We start from the raw sequence: 10336 nt of genomic DNA on the forward strand, positions 1-10336 counted from the left end.
CCAAATGGAGGAGTTCAAGTATCTTGGGGTCTTGTTCACGAGTGAGGGCAGGATGGAGCGCGAGATCGACAGGCGGATCGGTGCAGCGTCGGCAGTAATGCGGACTCTGTACCGGTCCGTCGTGGTGAAGAGAGAGCTGAGCCAAAAGGCAAAGCTCTCGATTTACCGGTCGATCTATGCTCCTACCCTCACCTATGGTCACGAGCTATGGGTCGTGACCAAAAGAACAAGATCCAGGATACAAGCGGCCGAAATGAGTTTCCTCCGCAGGGTGTCCGGGCTCTCCCTTAGAGATAAGGTGAGAAGCTCGGTCATCCGGGAGAGACTCAGAGTAGAGCCGCTGCTCCTCCACGTTGAGAGGAGCCAGATGAGGTGGCTCGGGCATCTCATCAGGATGCCTCCTGGACGCCTCCCTGGAGAGGTGTTCCGGGCATGTCCTACCGGTAGGAGACCCCGGGGACGACCCAGGATGCGCTGGAGAGACTATGTCTCTCAGCTGGCCTGGGAACGCCTTGGGATCCCCCGGGATGAGCTGGAGTCCCTCCTAAAGCTGCTGCCCCCGCGACCCGACCCCGGATAAGCGGAAGAAGATGGATGGATGGATGGATGGATGGATGGATGGATGGATGGATGGATGGATGGATGGATGGATGGATGGATGGATGGATGGATGGATGGATGTAAAACCATGGGGGTTTCTAAAGTCGGGTGTTTCCAGTGGGATAACAAAAAGATCCTGTGGTGATTCTCACTTCGACCAGAGTTCTGGTGGAGAATCCTTGCCTATTGCGTCCACAGAACCACGTTATGTGCTCCCCACTGCTTTAATATGGAATAATAATAATAATAAATTATATTTATAACGCACTTTATATTCGGGGGAATCTCAAAGTGCTACATGGCAGATAAAAAACAAGAAAATAAATGAGGAGTGCGTTACAATAGTCTAGCCTTGAGGAGACAAAGGCGTGGACAAGTTTTTCAGCATCCGTCAGGGTAAGTGTGGGGCGGAGTCTGGAAATATTTCTGAGGTGGAAGAAGGAGGTTTTGCAGATGTGTTTTATGTGTGACTCAAGGTTGAGTTGAGGGTCCAGTTTCACACCCAGGTTGGTGACAGTGGCTGAGAGGGGAATAGTGAGACCGGCGAATAAGATGCTTGTTATTGGGCAGGTATGGATCTGATGGGGAGTGCCAATTAACATGGCTTGGGTTTTGTCACTGTTAACTTGCAGGAAGCTGAGATTCATCCACGCGGGTGAATAAATTTGGCTGAGCAGAGGGGTGTGTGTGTGTGTGTGTGTGTGTGTGTGTGTGTGTGTGTGTGTGTGTGTGTGTGTGTGTGTGTGTGTGTGTGTGTGTGTGCGTGTGTGCGTGTGTGCGTGTGTGCGTGCGTGCGTGTGTGCGTGTTTGTGTGTGTGTGGGGGGGGGTTCATTTGTGCTCATGTGTATGATGTGGCTCTTTGCGATGACACAGTAAAAAATGTGGCTCTTAGTCTCTGACTGGTTGGCCACCCCTGCTTTAGACGGACATCTCCGTTTTGTAACTTTTCTTGGACACCTCTGTCCTTTTGCTTCAACAGACCTCACCGTTTTGGTACCTTTAGAACGGACCTCTCCGTTCTGTCCTAGGACTTTTATAGGGCACGACGAGCCCTCGGCCGCACCATTCTTTTAAACAAAAACAAACTCACCCTCTGGTTCTCTTCACCTCTGCACCTCGGATTGCCTTCAACCTTCAGATCCCAGCTGACGAGCAGACAGCCAGCCCTTGAAAAGGATTCTAGGACCCCACCTAGGGAGGTCCTGCCGCGCGCGGTCTTTCCGGATCTCCACTGACGAGCGCTGGAATCCTCAGGTGTATTGGCATCCGGCTCGAAGGACCAATAAAATGTCAGGTCTAAGTACCATAAGACATTATTTTATAAACTGAAACAAGAGGAGAAGACAACCAGGATTCCTTTTGCTCGCGAGGAGAATTACGTAGAAGGCCCAGTTACAGTCCTCCACCAATTCTGGACTCCTCTTCCGCTATCTCCTCTTTTTATTATGGGTTGCCCTGGTTACAAGAGGCGTTGCTACACTAAAGGGAGGGGAGCTTGTGACTGTAGCAACGCTGTTTAGCTAACTAATAATGTTGTGTGGTGCGAGGCCGCATGGCCTTGGCCGATCCGTGACCCCAGGAATGCAGAGTCTGTTCTTAGGTGGTTGGCAGCCTCGTTCTCGGCTGCGATCTCCAAACCTGGATGCCGTGTCCCTGTAAAACAATGAAAGAGTATGATGTCCGCGCATTTACTCCCGGGAGCCGTGTCAGAAAGCTCGGTGCACACTCACAAGTGCGTGTGCGTACTCAGGAGTACGTAGTAATTTCATCTATCAGTGCCGAATTTCAAGTGTCGGCTGTGACGTCAATATTCTCGTAATTCGCGCGCTGAGTTTTCAGATACAGTTTTACGGTAATGCCACCCACAAACCTTCCCCTGGAATCCTTCCATTAAAATGAGTGGCCCGAAGAAAAGAAAGGTGCACACTGAGTGCCGAATGTTAAAAAAGAGTGGACAATTTGGCTCGACCTACGTGTGTGAGAAGACGTTCAGCCACATGAACGTCAACAAAGCCCGTCACAGATCTAGGTTAACGGACCGACACCTCGGCTCTATCCTAAGAATTACCCCAACAAATTTTACTCCAGACTATGAGGCACTAGCAAAAACGGGAAACCAACAATACTATTGATTTCTTTATTACTTTATTTAGATGTATTCTTTCACTGATTCTTCAAGATGATGAATTTGGTCAGAATGTTTGCTGTTGGATGGGATTTCGCCTCATTAGATAAACATATTTCATAAATCTGTCCTGTAGGCGCTGAAGTGATGGAAAATGTTATTCATCATAACAGTGTCGTATTTAATAAGAATCACTGATAGTAGTTTTTTGGTGAAATATTTTTTTAATGCTGTTAATAAATGCCTTTGTTTTCAAAAAGCTTTTTTTTAATATCCATGCTTTAGTATCTACTAAAAGTAAAAACCTTTTATGCAATGACCTTTACATGTCATTTATATTACTTCACACAAACACTACATCCATCTGCTCCTGGATCAGCCCCCCGGTCAAAATTTAGAACCCAATTCGGCCCGCAAGTCAAAATGTTTGGCCACCCCTGCTCTAGACTTTCTTGCTACGTTTCACACAATAATAATAATGAGTAAATAATCAGATACCTCTCGTGTATACACTCCAACAAATGTTAATTAGATGTGAGATAACTTGCATGAAGTCTACTTAAACAAACATTGAGTAAATATGGGATAACTTAAAAACTGTCCCGGTCAACAACAATTCATGAATAGAAACTACAAGGTATAAAAGCGAAAGAACTTCTCTTGAACTAAACAAAGAACAAAGGTGTTCTGTTCATAACTAGTGAGGGCCTCTAACAGATAAGAAAAGGAAGGGAGTATAAGAACTCCCTAAAGCTAAACAGATATGTTGGCTTGAGCGAAGATATGAGTCCTCCGGTTCAGGCCGACCAGCGCTTCTGCAAAACAAATTATTAACATTTTTCCAACTCCGATCCAAGGAAATAGGGTTAGGGTTAGGGTTAGGGTTAGGTGGATGACTTTGTCTCCAATGGACCATACTTTACGACTGTCTGGGATATTCGTACCCCAGACAGGATCATGTGGATCAAAGGATGTAACAGCCCTGCGTCGACGTCCAGGAGATTTGTGTGCCTTTGACAGCTGATGATGCTGTATCTTGTAGGTCTGTTACCCACACTCCTGTCCAGTTGGCAGGCAGCATCGGATAAACCTTGTGACCACAAAGCCACCATCCATTCCGTATGAAGTAGGTTTCATGATAAGGCCATGTTGGTTGGAGAGCTGTCACCACTAGAAGTAGCTCTTCTATCCTGGCACTCAGTGGTAATGTCCAAGGCACCCATCCAGTTTCCTCCTGGAGGGCAGTCGCATATGTGGTTTTGATTTTCTTGGATGTAACACGTGTAGTTCATTCCAGGTGTCCTTTTTGTATAGGCCACTTGTGGTATCGTTTGTCTTTTAACAGTCACATTGAGATTTAACCAGAAGAGCTGATCAAACGTTCCCTCTGCGATCCCAGGGCTGTAGGGGTCCGTATCAATGACGGTGACAGCACGGTGTTGATATCCAACTCCTCCCATAGAGGCCATACATTTCGCTTCAGTGACGTTCATCACTTTGGCCTCTAGGTGAACTTGCGTGGAGGAAGGGGGCAGTTTGGAACACACATAGCACCCCTTGTGTGTGGGATCTCACAGTGAATTTAATATACCGGTACTAGGTGTTGGTTTCCTGTGGGTTTTTGGGGTCCCATAACCAGTCCCCATGGTTTCGTCATGTGACCATCTTCTCCTTCGGTTGACCTTGTCAATGGGTCTATTCAGATGAGCCAATAGACCATAGCACGCTACAACCACAACGCAGCAGAGGATCCACCTGGCTTGTGGAGTCCCAATTGCTACCAGGTTGGCAGAGACACCAGAACATCCCATCGCCCGTCAGTGGGGATCGTTGGTTGCTTCACTGACGTTGAGACACCCAACCCTAAACGACAGAGCCCCTTTGTAGTCAGCCTTCCCCACCACTCCAAAATTAGGGGTCCAGCACTCCCTGTAACTTGCAGTGGCTCAGGTGAATCCAGCTGGGCCTTTCTGCAACCTTCACTGCGGTGGGGGTAGTCAACAAGACTTGGAATGGTCCCTCCCACCGTGGGCTGGCACAGTTTTTCTTTTTGACGACCTTGATGTAGACCTAGTCTCCTGGCTTGATGGGATTGTCAACTTGCGGGGAAGGAAAATCATACGGCAGTAAATTTGCATTTGACACATCTTTCAGTTTGAGCGTTCGTGTAATCTGCTAAGGACTGTTCTTCATCTGTCGTCTGTAATTGGTTCCCATTTGAGACTTCGTCCGTGCCTGTGGTGTGTGGCACATTTACACAACTAGTGTAACAGTGTGGATGGCCTTCTTGAAGGGGGAGAGACTCATCTGGCAAACTATTAGACATTTTCACTTTCTCGTAGTTTCTTTAGATCGATAGGTAGTTTGAAAAGTTTGAGAAAATTTTTAACTTAATGGTATGACTCCACACAGCGATTGGCTGGCAACCGGTTTAGGGTGTCCCCCGCCTACTGCCCGATGACCGCTGGGATAGGCTCCAGCACGCCCACAACCCCCATGGGGACAAAGTGGTACAGAAAAGGGATGGATGGATGGATGGATGGATGAATGGGTGAATGAATGAATGAATGAATGGATGGATGGATGAATGAATGAATGAATGAATGAATGAATGAATGAATGAATGAATGAATGAATGAATGAATGAATGGATGGATGGATGGATGGATGGATGGATGGATGGATGGATGGATGGATGGATGGATGGATGGATGGATGGATGGATGGACAGGTGGATGGACAGGTGGATGGACAGGTGGATGGAGTGGACAAAGGACTTGCTGATGCCCAGCTGTGCCTTGCGAGCAAAACCTTCCGGACTTTGATGGAACAACAGTCCACATGTGAGCTCCAGCACGTCCACTGAACCAGCGACAGACTTCTGCATGTGGAACAAAAAGCAAAGCTTGAGTCGCTTTGTGCGCAACATGTGCCATTGCCGGACGCATGCAGACTTACCTGCGGAGGATACAATTCACATGAAAGTTCTCCAGTTTGCTCTAGCCCAGGGGTGGGCAAACTACGGCCCACGGGCCACATCCGGCCCATGGGACCGTTTAATCCGGCCCGCCAACCCTGAATTAATTGTATTATTAAACTTTTGCCTGCAATGACTGCGTTTCCCCAGTAGATGGGGAAACTGCTCGCCTGCGCATTTACTACCGGAAGCCGTGTCAGAAAGCTCGGTGCACACTCACAAGTGCGTGTACGTACGTACTCAGTAGTACGGACATGGCGCACTCGCGCTCTATTTGTATCAGTCCCGAATTTAGAGCATGGGCTGTGACGACAGCATTCTCGTAATTCGCTCGCTGAGCTTTCAGATACAGTTTTACGCTAAAGCCACCCACAAACCTTCCCCTGGAATCCTTCCATTAAAAATGAGTGGCCCGAAGAAAAGAAGTGAGTGCCGAATGTTAAAAGAGTGGCCAATTTGGATCGACGTACGCGACGTGACGTTCAGCCACATCAACTCGTCACAGATCGAGGTAAACGGATCTCTCCTAAGAATTGCCACAACAAATTTTACTCCAGACTATGATGCACTAGCAAAAAAGGGAGACCAACAACACTGTTCCCACTGAAAATGAAGGGGAGGCTCTCAAGTTTGTTGTAAAAAAATACATTTTGAATATGATTTGTACACATAGCAGGGATTGAAACTAGCGACCATTCTCATTTTCAAACAATGCAGGATGCTCAAGGACATTGATGCACCACCTGTTTGCGACTAATCTTAACCTGTAAAGTTCTTAAGGCTTACTTTAAGGAAGTGTTTCCCGTTTCCTCACCTCTGTTACCAGGTGTTTGTGAGTTAAAACTCTGCTCTGATGTTCAGATACCCCTCACCGTGTTGCCGTTTTGATTACTTTATTTGGATGTATGCTTTCACCGATTCTTCAAGATGATATATTTGGTCAGAATGTTTGCTGTTTGATATCACATCAAAAAATGTTTATCTTATGAGTTCACCTCATAAGATAAACATTTTTCATTAATCTGACCTGCAGGCACTGAAGTGATGGAGACTGTTATTCATAATAATAGTGTCGTATTTTATGAGAATCACTGATAGCAGTTTTTTAGTGATTTTTTTTTTTTTAATGCTGTTAATAAATGCATTTGTTTTCAAAAAACTTGTTTGGAATATCCATGCTTTACTGCCTACTAAAGGCCAAAATCTTTTATGCAATGACCTTTACAGGTCGCTTATATTACTTCACACAAACACTACGTCCATCTGCTCCTGGTTCGGCCCTCCGGTCCAAATTTAGAACCCAGTTCGGCCCGCGAGTCAAAAAGTTTGCCCACCCCTGCTCTAGCCTGTTGTAATAAGTGGCTTTGCAAAAGAAGCGGCTCAAAGAACAAAAATCAGTCACTATAGCAGTGCTTCTCAATCATTTTCTGTGATGCCCCCCCAGGGAGAAAAAAACATTTTGCGTCCCACCCATGTTATTAACATTAAAGTAATAAAAAAGAAATAAAAAAGAAAGATCAACTTACAATAAAGAATAACTTTATTAAGAACATTGTTTTTAGTCTGTAACAGAACAGATTCAAAGTGCATCACTTTGCCTGAAATCAAAAAATAAATTATAGTTATTCAAACTATAAACATTCTTGACCAACTGCCATTTTATGCTGAAAAAATATAATAAAATAATAAACATGCATTATATTAAATTAAATCAAAGTAATCAGCAACATTAACTCAGGAGCACAATATATAAAACATTTTAACCTACAAAACAAAAATGAATAAAACAATGTGCTGGTTTTTTTAATCAAAATGAGGCAACATGACGGAGCCATATCCACGGCTGCAGGTAGTATCGATAAGCTCTTCTGCAATGGTGTTTTTTTTTTGGACTGAGCAATTTGGTACGCTGCTTTATATGATGCTTGCAGTGCTTGCTGATTGACTGAAGTAGCATTCACAAAGTGGGATGCTTACAGTGCTTGCTGATTAACTGAAGTAGCATTCACAAAGTGGGATGATTGTTGGCAATAAGACCTCAAGCACATCTTATCAGCGTGATTGGGGTGCAATGACTTTAAGTGCCGCCTTAATTTATTTGGCTTCATACCGCTGCCAACATTGTAAGGCACAGTAAACACACCGGTCTTTCCTCGTCTCCCATCGTAGTCACACTGGAACCGAGCACTACGTACGCTTCGTCATATTTCCTTGTCTTAGCTTTCGTGTGACTCTCAATTCTCTTATCTCTGGCTCTCTCCGCCGTTCTTTTCAACCCTGTTAAATATTTTTCCATGGTGTCCCACTGCACTTTTTATCGCCTGCTTTGTGCTGTGTGTGCGTATGTTCCGTGCGCTCTACATTGCGCACACTCTTACAGTGATACCGCCACTCCCACCTACTGCAGCGGATGTCTAATTACCCTTTAATCTAGTACAGCCGAAAAAAAGCATGTTCCTTGGTATCGCGGGCGCGCCCCACTATTTGAAAAGGACTGCACTATAGGGAACGAGCGTGTCAAAAGCGCCTAAGGCCAAGAATTGGAACCAAGTCATATGTGTACAAAAGGCAAGACGCAGATAAAGGCACTGCCCAAAAGCCAACAGAGCGAGAAAGGTTCCATGCAGGACATCGTTCAGGCCAACTCACAGCTTGATCGGAGCAGCGAGGGGGGCAGGGCGCAAAAGTGTTCACGGCCTTTCTTGGGCAGTCTGTCTCCATCAGGGCCAGCCTGTCTCCACCAGGGCCAGCTTGAGCCAGGTCAGCACGCCTATAGTTGGCCTGTACTGCCGCACGAGGGAAAATATGGTGTCAAAACGAAAAAAGCCAAAAGAGGCGTGTGATCCAGCGAGCCCAAAGCAAAAGCGGTTATCACTCAGTTTGTCAGCTGAGAAATTTCCACAAAGGTGAAATACTTCTGGTTGTTGGCCTCGCCGTGTAACTTGAGTGCCATCTGGTGGGCCGCCTTCATACCCATTGGGTCATCAAGCGGTAAAAGCGCAGGGCAGTCGGGGCAAATCCAGGCCATCTCCGCATTGTTATGCTCTGCAGACCGCGTGAAAAAAAAAGAACAAACTCATCACCTCAGAAGGGGAATTTTAAATGTATCAGTCAGGAGCAGGCAGGCAAGGAGAGGATGGTGTGCAATTTACAATTTAAGTTACACACAAAAAATCAAAACACACAAGTCAGTGAATCTGCGTGTACTCTAATATAAAATCACTTTCTCCGAGCTGGGCCGCCAAGTGCTGGCGGGCGTCTACCTGGCCTGGTGGTGCAATAGTACTTGCTGACCGCGGCCATGCCGTACATGACTGCCAGACTGACACTGCAGGTGGCCACTGCGCCCTGAAAATAATTAACCCATCATTAAACAACTGGGGTAGGGGGGACTGGAACGGAATACTTGCCCTTTCATCCATTCGAAAGGGAACGCACTGCTTGTGAGGCTTGGCGTTCGTGAAGTGACATTTGGTCTGCACCAGCTGGAGTGACACATCCATGTGGCAGCCACCGGGCCCCCTTCGGACTGAATGACTCATCAATCATTCACTCATCCACCAACACGAGAGTGATGCACGGCCCATAACTCCTGAGCCGCGTTCTAAGTCATCGCTGGAGGTTTGATTATTTTTCGCCAAAGCCAAACTTCAAAGTTCACGTCATGGTAAATGCTCACCTGCTGGTATTTGCTTCTGAGGATCTCATGCAGCTTGTATTTGAAGCCATGTTTGTGTTGCTGGTTGATGTGATGGATGGCCACGTCAACCGCCGTCTTCACCGCAAGTCACCCCCGGCCGGAGAAGGCGGCCGCCACGGCAGGACCTGAGGAGCCGAGGCGCACCACATCAGAACTGCAATGAGGAACGTGGCCATTGTGAGCAACAGCCGCCATCATTCAGGCAACGCACTTGAAGAGGGTCGAGCAACGGCGACAGCCAATCAATTAGTCGCACGGGAGGACAAACGGCGCACACCTGCTATGCATCTCGTTTGTGACTTGCAATCAAGCGCCACCTCAGATCACGTGAATGGGGAGGAAACCCACAATCAAGGTTGAATAATGTAAATAACAGCAACATTTTGTTGGTGGGAGACTTGGTTTTATTGTTTGAAGAGCAAAGTCATTCATTTTTAGGAGAAAAACTAGTCAGTCTTCAGTATCTTTTTCCCATTTGCTTCATTTAAAAAAAATGTTCATGCATCCATTTTCAACACGATCACCATCCCGGTGAGGGTCAGCTGACATCGGGCCGAAGGAAGAGTACACTCCGAACTGGTTGCAGGGAACCAATAAAACATTTGCCCCGTAAAATTCCTCTCAGAATGTGGTCATTTTCTTTGTTCCTCAATTTTATTTATGAAACATTTTCATGTTTGACATGTCCCTCAATTTCCTTCATCTATATCCAACTCACAGTATTTGCAGCAAAGAATTTTTTGTCAAGTCAAGTTTATTTATATAGCCCTAAATCAAGTCTCAAAGGGCTTCACATGTGCAAAAATTGGCAATTATTTTCAACATCCCCTGATCTTAACTCCCAGGAGGGCAAGGAAAAACTCAAAAACCCCTACTGGGGAAAAATGAGAAACCTTGAGAAGAGACCACAGATGGGAGGATCCTCCTTCCAGG

At 46.2% G+C, this 10336-nt stretch overlaps 1 protein-coding gene and 1 long non-coding RNA gene across 3 annotated transcripts in view; one reads left to right on the plus strand and one right to left on the minus strand.

Annotated features, from left to right (window-relative positions):
- The window catches only part of nfic (nuclear factor I/C), a 51902-nt gene that overhangs the window by 39315 nt on the left and 2251 nt on the right, over positions 1-10336 (plus strand). The window contains exon 13 of one of the 2 annotated variants that reach the window (XM_037249416.1): positions 9491-10160. The exons of the other annotated variant lie outside the window; for it this stretch is intronic. Within the exon in view, the coding sequence (XP_037105311.1) occupies positions 9491-9532 (42 nt within the window). The 3' untranslated portion in view covers positions 9533-10160. Of the gene's footprint in view, positions 1-9490; positions 10161-10336 lie in introns of those variants that run through there. 2 annotated transcript variants of the gene reach the window in all.
- On the minus strand, positions 1955-6298 carry LOC119121727. The gene is made up of 2 exons (XR_005097743.1): positions 6263-6298; positions 1955-2219 (listed from the first exon to the last, which is right to left on the minus strand). It is a non-coding gene; the product is annotated as an uncharacterized LOC119121727 (long non-coding RNA).

Source organism: Syngnathus acus, chromosome 4 (genome assembly GCF_901709675.1).
Source record: "Syngnathus acus chromosome 4, fSynAcu1.2, whole genome shotgun sequence".
Classification (NCBI taxonomy): Eukaryota; Metazoa; Chordata; class Actinopteri; order Syngnathiformes; family Syngnathidae; genus Syngnathus; species Syngnathus acus.